We start from the raw sequence: 18446 nt of genomic DNA, 5'->3' as shown, positions 1-18446 counted from the left end.
TTGTGGCTTGGAAAGGTGAGCATTTCTGGAGACCTACTTTCGGAATGAGAAGGAGCTTATAGACGTTTCAATAGCAGCTGGTAGTACTAGAGAACAATCTGGAAGGGCTAAGCCTTAGTAGTATTGCATTAGAGCTCTGACAATTCCAGGAAATTCATCAAGCTGGCTGCTGGAAGGATCGATCGAAATTTGAAAATCCCATTTGGAGAAACGCCCAAGGAAGGAATGCTGCTACTTAAAGAATCGTAAAATCTCGAGATTCCCATCTATCGACCAGCCCATCTGCAATTCTTGCTAATCCTATTCGTCTCCATTCATCTACAGCACCAATGACTGGTTCTAAAATCAATGCCCAGTTCTGGTCTTGGAGAGACTCATCGATATTACTAAGGTAGTAGTAGTAGTTCCAAGGCTCAATAATACGAGTGCTACCAAATTTGACAGAGGCAATTGATACCACGACAGCACCGCGGTCTCTTAATTGGAGTTTTGTATTTAGAAAAACTTCCTCGTCTTCCTCTTCAACCGGCCTATCGTCCAGCCAGCAAGTTATGGTAGATGGCACTATTTTGTAGACGAAGGAGTTATTGCCGAACAGTTTTAGGATATCCTTGGCCAATGGAAGTCTTATTTCGTTATTTTCGAAAGAAGCTACGCTCTTGTATGGAGCATTGATGCGTAGTTCACCGGATTTAATCGGTCCAAACTCATCTTCTCCAAGATACACCAAGTTTATTTGAAGGATCTTAGCAATGGGAGTGAGACTGCTTTCGTCAAGACCAGTGAATACTGGTGAAGTAGGTGCAACGCAAGCCGGACGCACCTGGTTACCGCATTTTATGGCAGCCCAGCTCCAGGACGGCGCAACGTATGTTGATGGATATAAACCACCGTCTTGTACAGACCAAAGCAGACCATTATGGAAATCTTGCGTCCAGATACCGGCCCGATATTCATATCCTGTGTGTCTTTTGACCTCCTTCGCTAATCCAGAAATAGCTGGAAGACAGTCTTCCTCGAAGGTGATATCTCGGCTACATAAATCTATAACCACACGATACCAGATTTGCAGAGGGTCACATTCCGGCGCACCATCATGGATTTTCAAATCGTCCTGTCTGACAACTTCAAGCCGCTCAGGTGACAAGCAGATTACTTTTGCCGGATGATGAAAACCCGACACAGTCCTAGGCCAATCTTCAGTAAAATTATCTTCTGAGCGAGTAGTACAGCGGCAGCTCCAGACTAATTGCAATGGCGTCCAACGTAAAGTACGTGGAGAAAGAACGTCCTCTTGAAGAGCCCACGCTCGTGATTTCAAAAAGCTGTGATCCAACCCACCTCTTTGCCACCTCTCACGGTCGAAAGTATACATCACACTCTGGAACCCATCTCTTGAGCTGCGGCACCCCTGCTGTACATATTCTGTCTCAAGGGAGACATGGTTTCCCAAAATATTAACTCCGCTATCAGCACAATTTTCCGCGGAAATCGTAAAAACGCAGTTCTTGTAAATATCTCCCATGGTCGAAATCTCCCGCATCCAATCCTCTTTACTATCTTGAATAATGCAAAGGGAGTCTATCCAGAGATATCTGTAATGCATTGCTCTAGTGATAACGACAGCATCATAGAAGAGCTTAGGGAGATTGCTCATTGGTAATGAGTGTTGATGGTCTGAAATCGACTGTAGAGTCGTCTTGATCGGTTGGCTCTGTCCCCAACAGTGACTTAAAGTAACCCATTCTTGTACATCGTTTCCAGAGATATGTAGCAAGGGATCCGTGGAACCGTCTGTTGGTCCAACATCAATCACACGAGTTGGTGGCCGCCTCGTGGCCAAAGATTGAGGGGCACACGCTTCATGGCCGGCCAAGCAGTCATTGATCCAACTGGAGGCAGAGCTTTGCCAGTTTTCCGATGATCTGTATGCTAGTGACCGAAGTCTTAGGTAGCTGGAGCTAAGATCATCTATAAAAATCAATACAAAGCTGTTAAGATGCAGACTTATAGCACACACCAGGCCTTGCTGCAATTGCCAAGAAACTCCAGAGGTATGGGACCTCCGGGGGCCTGTCATCGTCAGGTGTCATTCGCCTAGATTGATGGTCATGCCATCGTATTTCTTGCCCATAACGGATTTTCTCGTAACTTCCTGGGCTTTGATGTACCGCTCTGGCGACTATTTGCATATCTAACCCACCTAAGTCATATCGTTGGTCCAGAAGATCTCCTCCAATCTCGGTCCATTGGGAGTCCCATATCAATTTACATGACTCACAACCATTCCTAACAGAGTGTAACAATTCGGCACAGCTAGCGTGATGCTTGTACCCTTGATCAGTAGCAAGTTGATCAAGATCGATGTTTGAGCAGAAGCTACAGAGCATGGTGAATTTATACGTCGGCCAGGCAACGTACTATAGGTGTTGGAATAGGAACGATAGATTTGATGCTGAAGAGAGGCTTGAAGCTAGCATAAGAGCTTAAAGTCATATAGTATGATTATGATATAGAGAAGAGGTTCTAACCAAATAATAACCCAAGAATCGTTTCATGGTCAGTCATAGTCATGTAAGCCGCCACTTCCACTATTAGGCAGAATTCATCCTTGTCACCTGACACCAGAACTTCCGAACCAGCTTTTAGGTAAGGTATCTGATTAGCCCTACCTAGATATGGTGGTTTAGCAGTTTGGTATAGCGATTACGTAAAAGGCGGTAAAAAGCATAAAAACCGGTAAAAGAAAATACATATAAATCACTAGGCAGCCAATCAGAGAAACCTATCCTAAAGCGCCGTATTAGGTAAGGTAGGCTTCTGGTAAAAAAACGGAGCTTTCTAGCAGTATATATTGATAGGCAAAAAAACTGGCGTATACCTAGGTATACTTCCTAATTTGCTAAAATACCTTCCTTCCCCATTTGACCCAATACGAACTCGAGAGTCAAGATCTTCATCCAAGTGTCGAAACCGACAAGGATGGAGATGCAGACACATACACGCACAATGGAACCCTACTTGAACCCTTGAAATACGATAAACGACGCCGCAATTCAAAAGAACCCCCGAGATACGACCAACGATGCTCGAAAGTAGATCTCGATAGTCCAAGGAAGCTGACGTTAACGTTGCATCTACCTTAGTCTAATGTAGCAATCCAAAGCTAGTATATACGTACATATCCATATATATACCCGCACTCACTCCCTCTTGAAATCACTCTTCTACTCCCATCACCCATCCTTCACCAACCATGCGTTCCTCATCCCCCTCTCACTCTCACTCTCCCTCCTCCTCCTCGCAGCCCTCTCCCACGCCGCATCAATAAGCTGCGGCACTCCCCTCACCACCGGCTCCCTCTGGTACACCTCCCCCACCAATGCCACCGGCGCACTGGGCATCCTCTCCGCCTACGGCAACGCCGAGCTCCTCGCCACCTACCCCGCGTCCAACGTCGAAGCCATATCCCTCGCCGTCACCCCCTGCAACTCCTCCGCCATAAGCGCATACCCGGAAACCGGAGACTCGCCTCTCGTGCCCGTAAAGCTGCAGCTGACCGGCTCCGAGACCGATCTGTGTCTGGCGCTGGAGAGCACGGGAGCGGCAAATGTCTTTATCACCAAGCAGGCGTGTGTGGATGAGGATGGGGATGCGCAGACGGGGCAGTTTTGGACGCGCGATGGGAATGCGGCTCTTACGCCAACGTGGCAGGCTGGGGGAGCGTTCTGGAATCTGCAGTTTAACGAGGATGATACAGAGGAGGTAATTGCAAATCCGTCACAGTGTTATGATGGTCAGACTTGTCAGGATGGGGAGCAGCTTAAATTTGTTGTTTCGGAGGGCTCGCCGGATGGTCGGTGAGTTCTATTTATAAGTGGTAATTGATGTAAGAAGAGGTATATATTGTATTGGAAATTATGGAGCGACCGAAAAGATCTCCAAGGAATGAATAGTGAGCCGTGAAAATTAGAGAGTCAAGAAGCAGAATCCCCTATGATAGATATAGCCCTCTCCAACGCCTGTATATCACCATCAAGCTCCGCTCTCATCTGGCACAAATTCTCCAACTTCTCTTTCAATCTCCCGCCGCCAGAAACCATCACATCTTCAGATCCCATACCCTCCCCCTCTTCTCCTTCTTCAGTGTCGTTCTGCTCTTTCGGATTGACGTTAGGATGACACCGTTTCATGTGTCCTAACAGGTTGTACTTCCTGGGAAAGCCTTTCTGCTGTCTTTTGCACGATGCCATGGGACAGAAGTTCATTTTGGATCGCTGGTGCACTTCGCGTCTGTGTCGGTCTAGACATGCTTTGGATGTGAAGTTGGGGTGGGGGCATGAGGGAATCGGGCAGGTGTGGGGGTTGGCAGTCTTGTTTAATTGTGTGGTTGAATCCTTTCTATGATCTGTTAGCTAGTGTGGCTGGAAGAAGTAGGGTATATACTGTGAGGGGACAGAGTTGGAGTCTGAGTGTTCAGCAGAGCGCAAGGGGAATTGGTCAGCTTGGGGAATTGCGGAGTTGGTGAAGGTGTTTGGAAGTGCAGGTGAGTTATTCATGTCAAAAGTGAAGGATGGTTGAGAGCTACAAGGCAGTGGTCAGCATTTCAAATAGTACTTGTTAGGTTGATTCAGGAGCTTGGCCTCAATTAGTCGGATTGACTTACTATTCGGGGAAGCTCTGGTTATTGTTCTTATAGTCGAACAGATTTCCAGTATTATTAATTACATAATTCGCTGATTTGGAACTCTTAGACAAACTGTTTTGCATAAGATGTTAAGGTGGCCTACCTGATAGTTGGGCTACAGGGGCAGCGAGCGACGGGAAATAATCTTTTAGATTTAGATCTTTTCAATTGTCAGTAGGGTGATAAAGTCTAAGATAGCTCAACTTGCATACCGTATGTGGCATCGAGCTGAGGGAAAGTACGCTCAGTGAGGAGTAAGTCCTGGCCTATAGTGCATGAGACTATCAGCACTATACATACATGATTGACAATAATAGGAGATCCTACCCGTAAGACCGGAAGCCGCTTCGTATGGCAAAGAAGTTAAGTCTTAGTTGATGTTAGAAGAGCAAGGTTGCCTAGGTATGTAGTGAGAACTTACACTCTGAATTCTCTGTCCATTGATGTTCGTAAGGCTGTTGTCCACCGTTAGAATTAGTATGGTCAACCATTGTGACTAGGCTTTGATGGCTACTTACATTTTGTGGAGGATCTCACGGCTTTTTGATATTTGTTGGAAAATCGACTGGCAGCAATTCGACAGTTGCTGAAGAATTTAAGGGGATGGGAAATGCAAACTCTTATAACTGAGGAAATTGCCACCAGCATTGAGAGAGACGTTTAAGAGTGTTCTGTATGTCCAAGGCGGAAGTGCCCAGTTTCCGAGGCAGTAGTAAGCCCAGCTGAACCCCCCCCCTCCGCGAAATCCAACCAATGACCATCACAGAATTCCCGAAATCCAACACGCGAGAACTTTCAAGGTAACCTTGGGCCTCAAATAAGCCGTCAGGCTATTGTCCAAGGCAGAACTGCCCTAATTTCAGGGCACAGGCAACGTGCCCTGGGCAAGTGAGGCACCGACATTGCGTCCGACGACTGCAAGCCAAATCATCTGTTCTGTTCTGTACTGTAAGCCAGCGCAAGCAACCAAGAAGCAAAAGTAAACAACACGACACGATACGATACGATACGACACAACACAACACAACACATCACCGAATCCCCAAAACAGCCACCTCATAGCCGTCGCTTGAAAACGAATCACCATCTCTCCACCCCGCGTTCCGAAACATATTTCGAATGAATGAATGCCATATCGTGCATCAAGACACCTTATCGTGCATTTAGAGATCTCGATGAGCGAAATTGCTTGTACAGTAGAATGAATGAATAAATGCCATAGCGTGCATCTTGCAAGACACCTTATCGTGCATCCCAAGATCTTCTCAAGAATAATCGCTCGCTTACTTGCTTGCTTGTACAATAGATAAAATGAATAGAATGAATGAATAGGAAAGCGCAAATGGAACGCAGCAAGCGTACACGTAAAGTACCAGTCTCCCAGTCAGAGACGCGATACAAAGCATGCAAGACCAAGGCCAAGCAAGTATCTTACAACTGGTATTTATACAACACGCTGTGCAGCGAGCTCAGATGTTAAGGTAACTTGGTGCGCGTTTGCTTCGTGGGTATGTAGGTATGTAGATATGTAGATATGTAGGGGGCGGGGGTGGGGAAAGAAGCTAATCGAGGGGCCTAAACAGTAATAGTGTCTTATACCTACACAATCCCAATATACCAGCTCCCAGCTCCCAAGAAGAATCTCGGGCCCTGTATTGTACTGTATGATTCGTTATCTTCTTTCTCATTTCATAAAACTACAAATCAACCAACTAACCAGCATGCATACATGCTCTACATGATAACCCCGCAACGCCCGGCCGTAAATACAACAAACATCATGGTATTCATTCATCCATCCCTCCATCCACGCACGCCGGCCATTTGATTCCTCGTACTAACATATCCGTTCATTTAATTTGAAGCTCAATCAATGGTCCTCAACCGCGCAATTAGGATGCAGGACATAGACGACTTGCTCCGCGGCGCTTGAGCTACCTTGTCCGTCGTCGCCTATGAGACCTTGGCCTCTGACAGCCATTAAGATGTTCTCCTGTGGGATGATTAGTATCTGTATATGAAAAAATGGGAGGGGATGGGAGGGGTGGGAGGAATATACCTTGACCATCCTCTTGATAATCTTCTTCACTAACGCCATCTCAGCATGATAATCCTCCTCGCCAGCCAGCTCATCCTCCTTCTGCTCAAGATACCACTGCACAAGCTTCTCGCCATCCACGCCCTCGCCCTGGCTCATCTCATCTTCATTGACTCGCTGCACAAGCAGGTTCAATACACTGATATATTTATCATACGTGATCTTCGTTCTCCTGCTCTCGGGCGCACGAGTAGCAGCCACAGCCGCAGCGCCAACACCGCCATCTGGGCCATTATCGCCGTCTTCGTCGTCATCAGCATCGGCCATAGGAGAGTCACCGTCAGTGTCCCTGCGATTGCCGTTGGGTCCGAGGACTTCGTCTTCATCTTCGTCGACTTCTACGTCATCTTTCTCGACGGAGATGATACTCTGTCGGAGGAGGTTGAATGCTTCAATTACCATAGTTGGTGTAATCTCTTCAACACAATTAGCTTTGGCGATAGCTTCTGACAATCGAATCATAGACTCTAGCTGTCTGACTGTAATTCTATAACTGTTTCGTCCGATACCCCCTTGAGCGTCGTCGCTTCGGAGTTCCTTATATTTGGCAACCAAAACTTCCTTTGCTTCCGGACTAAACTCTGGCTTGAAAGTTCGGGCGAATCGAATATATCGCTGGAGCTGCTCTGTAGAGAACTCAGGCTGGACGGCCTCGTCACGAAGTTGATGGATTGCAACGATGTGTTCAGCTAGATGGCGATCCACGCTCTCATTGCACTCATCCAGAATGACGAAGAACAGATCGAAACGAGACATGATAGGAGCTGACATGTTGATATTCGCCCTCAGTGTCGTCTTCCGGTTGTATCGCCCCCCAACGGGATTTGCTGCTGCCAGGATAGATGTTCTAGCGTTCAGGGTTGCCTGAATACCGGCCTTTGCAATGGAGATGGTCTGTTGTTCCATAGCTTCGTGGATAGCAACTTGGTCACCGATGTCCATCTTGTCGAACTCATCAATAGCACAAATGCCATTATCTGCCAGCATAAGAGCACCAGCTTCGATAGTAAACTCTCCAGTCTCCTCATCTTTGACCACAGCGGCTGTAAGACCAGCTGCAGAAGATGCTTTTCCAGAAGTGTAAACAGCACGAGGCAAGAAAGAGCAGATGTACTTCAGAAATTGGGACTTTGACGTCGAAGGGTCTCCAACAATGCAAATGTTGATATCTCCCCTCAATTGCATGCCTTCAGGTGTAGTTTTGCTTAGACCGCCCATTAGTTGCAACAGAAGACCCTTCTTGACAATTTCATGACCGTAGACCATAGGTGCTAGTGAATTGACAAGTCTAGAGTAAATGTGATCACTGTGAACCATCTTTCTGAGATCCTCGATTTCAGCATGTGTCATCGACGCAAGAACCGCTTCTTGAGCATGGTCACCAGGCTCATTTGGATCGATAGGAGCAGTCTGGTTGAGAGATGCTAGGATGTTGCTGGATTGACCATTAAGTTGCTGGTTGACCGACGAGCCAGTGGTTGACGTGTCAGGAGTCACCATACAAGACAAGAAAGCAAGTCTGTAGGTGAGATCACGCACACCCAAAGCTTTGAGACCAGTAACACCGCTCGCATCTCCACTTCGGTTTTGGTTGTCTCGTACTGCCATTGGACGGACACCGGGTAGGCCGAGTTGACTGACATCTGGAACGACGATAAGGGCACCTGTGAAAATGCACTTTTCTCCGGCTTTAGCCCGCTCCACGATTTCCCCACGTAGAATAACATCCATTGTACGAGGCATGCTTCCAGTTGGAATTTCTGAACTGTTCTCTTGGACTCGAACTTTCTGCCAATCCACAAACGTGCTTTGTCGGATATCTAATCTCCACATCAAACGATTCTGACAAGTTTCGTTGGGGCATTGTGTGGGTTCGGAGTAACGAAATGTTTGCTCTACATTAGGAACTGTACTCTTGCAAGCCTCGCAGACAAAAGTCGCCAGCGATAATTCTGGCCGTACTTCAGAAGTTCTCGTGACTGTTCCAGAGATAGAGAGAAGCTGTCCAATGTTGGCTGTTCTAAGATGTCGGACGCGGGAAACGAGAGGCAGGTTGTAAAATGCTAATGTGAACAACTTATCGGTCTGTTGATTCGTCGTCTTGTCTCCCTGGAAATCAGATTGGCTTGCCGAAGCAGCATTGCTAGCACCTGAGGAGGTCTGGTTGCTCGAAGCTGTTGGCTGTCGATGATCTCTGAAGTATTTTGGTTCGTATTTAGCGATCTGGTTGTGTAGAGCCTTCGTCAAGAAGGGTAAAAATCTATAGTATTCCTCCACAATGCCTTCTGCTAAAGCACCGCCCTTGTAGTTGGAGAGATGCCTATAATCGACATACAGAGTCGAGAGTTGGTATGTCCTTAATCCGTGAATTTGTGCGACATAGTATTTGTCGGTAGCCACAGCACTTGAAGGTGGCGCTCCAGACAATATAGGGTCCTCGATGAATCTATGGCATGTTAGATTGACAACGCCAGATAAAGGGGGCATTCTTACGTTTCCAGGAACTCTTCAAAATTGTCCTGAACATATTTACCGATCACATCTTCTACCCGAGGAACAGCTCGATCCTTCCTCCTTGGACGACCGTTCCCCGTTGGGACTTGATCATCTGCGAAACCCTCGTCGTCGCTCAAAGGCGCAACACTCTCCGAGGGAGGACCCTTTGGTCGAGCAGAAGAACCTCGTTGATTTGGGCGTGCCCTTGGAGTGCCGCGACCGCTGGACGGGGCCCCAATATCGGATTCGATAGCATCGGACATCATAACTGAAGCCATTTTGGGCGATTAACAGATTAATTGTGATGTGGGGGTTTTGTGTTGGTGTTTCGAGGATTTCAAGAGATAGGAGAATTGGGCGGTTAGTCCAACGCGGTCTGTCGCGTCGAGACACGAAAAAGCACTCTATTACGTTGACCAAAGTACGCGCAAAAGTGCAAAATTAGAAAGGGGGAAAATCATGTGATACATCCCTCTTGAAAGATTCCTGACTGAGAGCACTGGTGAAAGCTTTCGGAAATATTATTTATTCTTATGCAAGTATGATGGTGAAAACTTTTGAAGTTGGAATTCAAGCCAAAATGTCCTCTGTTGCATCTTGACCTTAACGACATATTTGATAGAGCATCTACTACGTCACCTGGGGTATTTAGTCCTCAAATATGACTTCTTTCATTTCAGTCCTTGATTCTTTTTCAAGGGGTAATTCCATCCAAATGCAGTATCCAGTTTCGATATCTATTCACAACATCTAATCAAAAGCCAAGTTCCCTCCATTAAATAACCAAATCCATCCATCTCCACTCAGCAGACAATGTCAACCTCTCCCCCAAAAGCCCTCGCAATGCCCCCCTTCACCCGCCCCCCCAAACACCACTACCTCTCCTACCGCATCGCCCGCGGCGAACAAGGCGTCCTAACCTACGAGCCCTACAAATCGCACCTTCTCCATCACTGGCGCTTCCGCACACCCCAGCTCGCGCGCACATCCGCCGAAATCCTATACCAGCACTTCCTGTCCTTCTTCGAGCAGGCGGATTTCGTGGGCATGGATATGGCAAGGAAGTTTATTCAGATGGGCATGACGAGGGCCAAGAGGTATGCGAATTATGCGGGGGGGAGGAAGTATGCGTATGAGGATGGGCAGGGGGGGAAGAAGGTGAAGGTGCAGAGGGAGAAGAGTGAGGGGCATGTGGGGAGGGAGGGGAAGGAGGAGGCGAGTATGATTTTTAGGGCGTATTGGGGGAGGTGTACGGAGCATGAGGGGTATCAGAGACTGAAGAAGGAGTTTTTGAAGGAGCAGAAGGAGTGGGAGGGTCTGGGGAAGAAAAAAGTGAAGGTTGAAGAGGACGACGAGGTGAAAATCAAGGATAATAATGATGATGAGGTGAAGATCAAGGAGGAGGAAGAAGTAAGGCAACCGGCAAAGAAGAAATGCAAGACCAACTCATAAAACAACTCAAGTACCATGGTATTATCCTAAAACGCCTTTCCAAATCCCACAACGCCATCCTACCTCACCATTTATTCCTTATTCCCCTCTGCATTTTTCTCTTTCTCTCGCTCTTTCTCTTCGACTTCCTCATCATCATCCGATAATAAATGAATCTACACCCCATTAATCAGCATCAGCATCAGCATCGGCATCACATCCAATCCAATCCAATCCAATCCTCTCACAACATACCTGTTCCGCAAACGCAACCCACTCCTCCACACCCCTCACATACGGATCCGCCAACCCATCCGGCAACGCCTCATGCCCCCAAATCATCAACTCCCTAAACCCAGCCTGCTCCTCCATAACCTTTACCTCAGGGCTCTCCTCCCCTTCCCCATCTCCATCACCGTCCGCCGGCAGTATCCTATCCGTACTTGAAACGACTATGCCCCGATACCCTTTCGGCATCTTCAATTTCTTGCCATGTAGTTTGCGCCCGCGGAAATAGGACGTTGGTTTGTTATCTAAAAGCTTGTTGTTAGTTCTAAAAGGTTGTAAAAATAAAAATATTCAAAGTAAAGAGAAAGAGAAAGAGAAAGAGAAAGAGAAAGAGAAAGAGAAAGAAGCAGTAGTTAATCTCTAGATTCTCCTTCTTATTCTCATTCTTACCGACACTCGTTCGCACCTCCCAGTATCTTTTCGACGCATTAACAGGACCATTGTGGTTGACGCGGCAGGGCAGGACATTAGGCGTGCATTGCCCTTTATGGCTTTTGCTTTTCTGTATTGCGAGCATTGTGTTGGTTTGTTTTGGGTGTTGAAGGATTGTAGGTCAAGTCTTGAGATACTGTACTGTACTGTGTGATGGTGTATTCTTTTGGCAGGGATTCGCGGTTTGAAGATGCGATGTGAGGCGACGAGACGCGACGCGTTGGAACAATTCTTATCTTATCTTAACGCCGACCGACTGTGATACAGTAGTTCTTCACAATAAGGTGAAATAACTCCCTCTTCTTACTCGGTATCTATTTAATTAGGTAATCATTTATAACCATAAGATGCTCATCGCTTCTCTATACCTCTATAGTAAGTAAGAATCACCCCCCCCCAGTGATGTTTCAACATGAACGGTACATGACTTTCCCGACACCAATGCAGATACGACCCTTGTAGATTACATACTCATGCTGCATTACTACCTATTTAGAAGACTACACTGCCTACCTAGGTAGGTATATCCAAAGACGTTATTTAACGAATGCGAAACCGAGATGTCGGTGTCTATATCGGGTGTGTCAAAGTGATGATGTCAACACTCAGATACATACAGTCAGTACATACATTGTGGATACGAGAATAGCTTTCACAGCTGTGTGATGGAAAACGATTGATATTTCATATTATTTCTTGATTTCTTGAAAAGGCTTCTGTTATTCTTGGGACATGTTGTAGTACTGTGTGCAAAGTCCAAACTCAAAAACCCTTCTAGAAGCAAGCATTTCGGTTGTGCTGTACTGTACCTGAATCCCCATACTACTTACTGTATGTACAAACACCCAGTCCAGTGAGAAAGGCAAGGTAAGGCGCCACAAGCGGGCTTTAAAAATGCACTAGTAGTGGGGGGTGGGTGGGGCATTCCATACATCGCTTCGGGTCATGCATTGCTCCCCCTCGGTCGTCCTGATGTAGTCAAGGTCGAAGGCTGGAACACTTCGTCATGGCACACCGTTCCTGGGGGGATATCTATTTTCTTTTTTTTCCTTTTTCCTTTTTCCTTTTTCCTCTTTCCTCTTTCCTCTTTCTTTTTCTAGTTCCAGAGTACGTCTTCCAATTCTTCCTGCTTGTCCGTTTCCATTCCAACGTAGTCTTGCCTTTACAGTCATACATTCCTGTCACATCCGCGACCAAGACACAATAACAACAGACTCATAGAGACCACCAAGGATAGTGTCAAGCAAGGCCAAGAAAAGTTAGAGTGCTGGCTAGTGTGAACTGCGACTTTGCGCCAGTGACGAATCTCAAAAGGGTAGTATACGCATCCCTCCCAATGGCCTCCTACCTCACCCAGCCATTGGCTGTTGGCGGCGACCTTGTTCGAAGTACACTTGGAAGCGTGTCTTGGGGACCTGCCCTATCCGTTTCCAAAGCGGCAGTAACCTCCCTCTTCTCACGCATCGAAAATGGCACTCTGGTGGTAACCGATGAGACAACGGGACAAAGCACAAGCTACGGCCAGAAGATCGCAAAGGCGCACTCCAGTCTTTCCAATGGTGTAAATGAGACTTCGAAAAAGCGTATTGGGGCGGGTAAAGTAGAGTTGATTGTTCGGAAGGAGACATTCTGGGTGCGCCTGTTCCTGTTTGCGGATATGGGGTTTGCCGAGTCGTTTATGTTGGGGGAGGTTGAATGCTTGGATTTGACTGGCTTCTTCCAGGTGAGGATTTAAAAACGAGACGCAGGGAAATCCAAATCCTAACGAGAGCAGCTTTTTATCCTAAACCGTACACAATTGGCTAATGCTACGACATGGACATCCTCCATTGCCGCGACGATCACTGGACTTGCAAGAGGCACGAATACCCTTTCGAATTCTTTGCTGAATGTGTCGGCACATTATGATATCAGTAATGAGATGTTTGCCGCCTTTCTGTCGGACGATATGACATATTCATGTCCAATATGGAAAGCTCAGTCGAGTGCGGACCAGAAGGTAGAGACATTAGAGGCGGCTCAAATGACCAAATTGAATCGATTTATAGATGGCGCCCATATCAAGCACACAGACCACGTTTTGGAGATTGGAACGGGTTGGGGTTCATTCGCTATAGAAGCAGTGCGAAAGACTGGATGCAGAGTTACGTCCTTGACATTGTCAATTGAGCAAAAGGAACTCGCCGAAAAGAGGATTGCCGCAGCTGGATTCACAGAACAAATCGAAGTCATGCTCAAGGACTACCGAGCTCTTCCAACGCCCAAAGTACCCTATGACAAGATCATTTCGATTGAGATGTTGGAAGCAGTGGGAAGAGAGTATTTGGAAACATATTTTGGTTGCATACACCGGCTGCTTAAGAAAGATGGAATGGCTGTTTTCCAGTGCATCACCATGCCCGAAGGTCGATATGAAGCGTACGCGAAGGGTGAGGACTTCATTCGAAAATACATCTTCCCAGGAGGGCATCTTCCTTCAATCACGCAGCTCGTCGATAATATCACTAAAGGCTCGAAAGGCACACTGATCGTGGAACATATTGAAAATATCGGAGGCCACTATGCGAAAACTTTGCGTTTGTGGAGGGAAAAATTCCTCGCCAACTTTGAGTCTCGGATTCGACCAGGTCTAATGATCGAGCATCCTGAAATGGGAGACAGAGAAATTGAGGTATTCCGAAGAAAGTGGGAGGTAAGTGACTTCAATCCTAATATTTGCAAAGGCTGATTTTATCAAGTATTATTACTCGTACTGCGAAGCTGGCTTTGCTACCAAGACGCTCGGGGATGCGATAATTACCGTTGGTCGTGAGGGAGCGATGGAGTTGATGGAGGGTATCCCACTTTGATTTATATGGCGCTTTATTTCAAGCGTTGGTGTCTCGAGATTTGGAGACGTTTCTGTTGTTTACCTCTTGCATAGCAAAGCGCTGAGCCTTAGATGAGGATTTAGAGCATAGAAGCTGTGATGCCGAGCATAATGACATGAATTGTATGGACATGGCTTTCCAGTGGGATACTTGAGTGGTTGACAAGACGGCCTATTTCTTGAGACTCTCAACGCTTGTTCTTTTTCTTCTTCTTCGGTTTGGACGGCTTCGAAGGACCACTGGTATGGACAGGATTTCGCGAGGCGTGTTCAACATCGAAGGCAGACTTGTAACGCCTGAAAAGCAGCATCGTTGCTCGGGCGTCCTCGATACTAGAATGCTCTCCTCCTTGGATGTCGACTCCTAGGAGTTCTTTCGCCAGCTTCTTCAGGCTTGGCACCCTTCCTGCACTATATTTCCTAAACCCAGAGAACCTAGATGTGTCCCGTATATCTCGTTTTGGGTGGCTTAGCATGAGAACTCCCAGATCATTCTTCACCGCATGGCCAACCACAACTCTTCCCTGCAATATCTCGGCAATCTCCTGCTGGACCTCTTCAAATTCCCTGGCCGTTGCCATGCTCTTTGCTGATACGCCACTGACATGAGTTCTCCAGTCCGTGACGAACTCTTTCGGTCGTACAAAAGAATCATAAACCTGAGTCCCATGGAAATTCACCACACTAACCCTCGCCAGCACCGAGCGGTTCTCCTCCCCACCCACTCCAACCATTTCGCAATCAATACCCACGTATTTTCCAATATCCACATCAGCTGATAACCCTCCATTGATAATATCCAACTGGGCTCCTCGTATCGTAGTATCCTTTAAACCCCTCCATAAGCCTCGACAAGATCTTTAGCAGATATATCGTTATCCTCAGCCCAAAGCGCCAAAGATGCAGACGGTGCCTCCCCCTCCTCCTTCACTCCCCCCGGTACTGCTTCCACACTCTCAGAGCTAGCACCAATCCCCATTATTTTCCTCTTCTTCGTAGCAGCACTCCTCGGCGACTCAGTCTGTAGCTTGACCGGGTTCCCTTCCAGTCTCCTGCGCTTCGCAATAGTATTCTGCTGCCGTTCCGTCGGAATCGCTTTCCGTTTTCGGTCTGCGCTGGCTTTGGACTCTTGCTTCAAAGTCGCATGTAGCTTTTTCCAATTGCTGGATAGTTCAGGTGCCATTTCGTGAGAGAGTGTCTTGTTTTTGATTCATTTTCTGATGTTGAACATCAGGTGGGTAGGGTAGCTCGGTAGGCAGGACGAGCTAGGTTTTTGTTTTCAACCGCTCTTAAATTTTTATTTTAGACGAGGCTTCACGCTAAGGACGGACTTCCAGCCTTGCCACTGCGACTTGCCCCTCCAAACGCAACGCAGCCAGTCAATCATCACAATCAATTGTTCCACGATATTTGTTCATCAAATAAATCAAAGCGGGCATCATGGCAGGTCAAGAACCTGCAGTGGGCTCCCCAGCGCCAAAGCAGAAGGGGAAAGCGACTATTGATACTCTGAAGTGAGTCGCGATCTTGCTCGTTTTGCGATGATGTATGGACTGACTCGGCGTTCAGGATAGGATGTCTTGCTATGGTTATGAAGGTAGGTCTGCTCTTCCTAGTTGCTTTTAATAATCCATCTTTTCCTACACTACAGAACAACATCACACTTTTGCGCATGATACTAAGACTTTCTATCAGGAAGGGCGAACTCGAAGAGCAGAGGTCTTGAGCATTAAAGAGACAAAGAGTGGCCGACAGTTCTACTGCAACTTCGACAACTTCAATAAGCGTCTAGACGAATGGGTACCCGCTGCGAGGATAGACTTTGAACAGGAAGTGGAATGGCCAAATCCAGAGTTGCCCAAGGAGGCCAAGAAAGCTGCGGCTCCTGTGGCAAAGAAGACCACCGTGACAAAGAAATCGCAGAAGAGACCTGCCGCAACAAGAGAGGCATCCATCATCTCGGCGGAATCAGAGACACCAAAATGGAGCGACTCCATGGAATCCCAGAAAGCTACACCTGACGTAGAAGGTGAGGATAAGACTGCACTTAAGCTGGAACTCGAAAGGGACGCAGCCACTCCTAATTATGAGGATGATGATGCTATGGATGGTGATGAAACAGCCATAAAAGCAATCAAGGCAAAGAAGGAGCTCCCCGATCCGCCACAGAGCCGCGCAGAGGAAATCGAAAAGCTTAGGGTAGGGGGATCCATGACCCAAAACCAAGCTGACATATCTCGTATTCGAAACATATCCAAAGTGCAGTTTGGCAACTACACCCTTTACCCTTGGTACTTCTCTCCATATCCCGAAAGTTTCACGCAAGAGGATCTGATGTACATTTGTGAATTCTGTCTGTGCTATTACGGCGATCTGAAGGCGTTCACTCGACATCGGCATAAATGCGCGATGCAACATCCACCTGGGAATGAGATATACCGGGATGACTATGTCTCATTTTTCGAAATTGATGGTCGTCGACAACGGACGTGGTGTCGGAATCTATGTCTTCTTTCTAGGATGTTTCTGGATCACAAATCAACCTATCACGACGTCGACCCTTTTCTTTTCTACGTAATGACGACCAGAGATGAGAAGGGATGTCATTTGGTCGGGTACTTTTCCAAGGAGAAAGAAAGTGCTGATGGTTTCAACGTCGCCTGTATCCTCACCCTCCCACAATTTCAGCGAAAGGGTTACGGCCGCCTACTCATCCAATTCTCCTATGAACTATCCAAGATTGAAGGCAAGCTAGGATCCCCTGAAAAACCGTTATCAGATCTAGGCCTCCTCTCCTATCGCCAATATTGGACCGAGAACCTAATAGAAATCCTCCTCGATTTCAACGAACGAGAAGATAAAGTCAGTATCGAGGCATTAGCTGCTCATTTAGCGATGACACCGCACGATGTAGAGAGCACGCTGCAGGCGCTCCAGATGCAAATATACCATAAGGGTGAGCACAAGATAGTGCTGCCGATGCATTTGATCAAGAGACATGAGATGTTAAAGGAGAAGCAAAAAACGAAGCCAAAGAGAGTGATTGACCCTGCGAGAATACAGTGGAAGCCTCCTACCTTTACGGCTGCGCAGCGCACTTGGGGTTGGTAGGGACAACCAGGGAGTATTTCTGGGCGGCGTTTTATGGGGATAAAATTGGAATCGGTGTAGAACAGGGCGTTCAATGTGTGGTACATGGTGTTTTTGCATGGAGCATTAAGGACATTGTTTGGTGCGGAGGTTAGGCGAATGTCAATATTTTTCACGTTTGAGAAAGAAGTCCGCTTCAGACAAGGCGTTACTACACTCCCTCTTTTTTCAATTTATTCGTCTGTTGAGATTTGTGGCAGCTCTACAATCAGCTTACATGCTCTAGTGAGCAATTTGAAAAGACAAGACGACAGCTACAGAAGACAACGGGAAATCGAACAGTGTTCAACATCACATGAGTCATTTCCCATCCAGCTCATGATCCCATGACTCTCAAGTCTTTCTCTCCTCCCTCGCATAATTCACTTCTCAACAAGTGTCCAGCATAGTAGTCAATGCCGATTTCTCAGCACTGGTAATGGTAACTACACCACTCAATTAGCCTTCACCTCTCTCACCAGCTATCAGAAGCAAAACCTACGATCATAAACCCCCTTAACCTTAACCCACATCTTAGCATAGGTGCACCAGTAAGAGTCTATTTCCATTCGTCAGCTCATCCATCCATTCAATTCAAGACCACACGACATACTCAACGGCGGTTTCCAGTCCTCCGGCCCCGAATCACTCTTTGCCTCATTCACATTATCCGTCACAGCTAACAGCTGGGGATTCGTCAAATCATTCGCAAATGCCTGTCGCTGCGGTGTCGTCCACGACGACGCCCCGCTCTTCCACGCATTGCTCAGCGGCACCAGATGATCGATATCGAGATCCGACGCCGCCGTCCACGTCGCGCCATCGTACGGCGACAGCCAACTGCCCGATGTCGACGCGCACGCAGAGCTGGTCACGACCGACGTGCCGTCGCGCTTCAGCACCTCCTCCCGCGTGTTGCACGTCCCGGAGATGGTGATCCAGTGCGGGAACAGCGCGCGGCTGTAGCCGCTCTGCGAGCCCTGCGCGGCGACAGTGAGGGACGCGAGGGTGCTTTT

The 18446-nt window shown here is 47.3% G+C and overlaps 7 protein-coding genes across 7 annotated transcripts; 3 read left to right on the top strand and 4 right to left on the bottom strand.

Moving 5' to 3' along the window:
• Nucleotides 1-235: 235 nt before the first annotated feature.
• LHYA1_G005729 (uncharacterized protein) lies at nucleotides 236-2390 on the bottom strand (the record flags this gene model as incomplete). Its single annotated transcript, XM_031150673.1, has 2 exons — nucleotides 236-1971; nucleotides 2021-2390. 2 exons carry the CDS (start codon nucleotides 2388-2390, stop codon nucleotides 236-238), a joined length of 2106 nt encoding a protein of 701 aa, XP_031004269.1.
• Nucleotides 2391-6557: 4167 nt separating this feature from the next.
• Nucleotides 6558-9559, bottom strand: mcm6 (DNA replication licensing factor; the record flags this gene model as incomplete). The annotated part of the gene is made up of 3 exons (XM_031150672.1): nucleotides 6558-6680; nucleotides 6747-9231; nucleotides 9279-9559. 3 exons carry the CDS (start codon nucleotides 9557-9559, stop codon nucleotides 6558-6560), a joined length of 2889 nt encoding a protein of 962 aa, XP_031004268.1.
• Nucleotides 9560-10094: 535 nt separating this feature from the next.
• LHYA1_G005727 (uncharacterized protein) lies at nucleotides 10095-10733 on the top strand (the record flags this gene model as incomplete). Its single annotated transcript, XM_031150671.1, has 1 exon — nucleotides 10095-10733. One exon carries the CDS (start codon nucleotides 10095-10097, stop codon nucleotides 10731-10733), a length of 639 nt encoding a protein of 212 aa, XP_031004271.1.
• Nucleotides 10734-10804: 71 nt separating this feature from the next.
• On the bottom strand, nucleotides 10805-11517 carry LHYA1_G005726 (Uncharacterized protein; the record flags this gene model as incomplete). Its single annotated transcript, XM_031150670.1, has 3 exons — nucleotides 10805-10888; nucleotides 10968-11245; nucleotides 11391-11517. 3 exons carry the CDS (start codon nucleotides 11515-11517, stop codon nucleotides 10805-10807), a joined length of 489 nt encoding a protein of 162 aa, XP_031004270.1.
• A 1251-nt stretch (nucleotides 11518-12768) lies between these two features.
• ufaA1 (Tuberculostearic acid methyltransferase) lies at nucleotides 12769-14281 on the top strand (the record flags this gene model as incomplete). The annotated part of the gene is made up of 3 exons (XM_031150669.1): nucleotides 12769-13155; nucleotides 13207-14124; nucleotides 14171-14281. The coding sequence occupies 3 exons, from the start codon at nucleotides 12769-12771 to the stop codon at nucleotides 14279-14281; spliced, it is 1416 nt and encodes a 471-aa protein (XP_031004273.1).
• A 1460-nt stretch (nucleotides 14282-15741) lies between these two features.
• On the top strand, nucleotides 15742-17412 carry esa-1 (Histone acetyltransferase; the record flags this gene model as incomplete). The annotated part of the gene is made up of 3 exons (XM_031150668.1): nucleotides 15742-15815; nucleotides 15871-15898; nucleotides 15997-17412. The coding sequence occupies 3 exons, from the start codon at nucleotides 15742-15744 to the stop codon at nucleotides 17410-17412; spliced, it is 1518 nt and encodes a 505-aa protein (XP_031004272.1).
• Nucleotides 17413-18002: 590 nt separating this feature from the next.
• LHYA1_G005723 (uncharacterized protein) lies at nucleotides 18003-18410 on the bottom strand (the record flags this gene model as incomplete). The annotated part of the gene is made up of 1 exon (XM_031150667.1): nucleotides 18003-18410. A coding segment is annotated over one exon (408 nt), but the record flags the coding sequence as incomplete, so codon positions are not given.
• Between the last annotated feature and the right edge of the window lie 36 nt (nucleotides 18411-18446).

This window comes from Lachnellula hyalina, assembly GCF_007821495.1.
Source record: "Lachnellula hyalina strain CBS 185.66 chromosome Unknown contig00094, whole genome shotgun sequence".
In the NCBI taxonomy this organism is placed as follows: Eukaryota; Fungi; Ascomycota; class Leotiomycetes; order Helotiales; family Lachnaceae; genus Lachnellula; species Lachnellula hyalina.
This window is presented reverse-complemented; position numbering and strand designations above follow the sequence as displayed.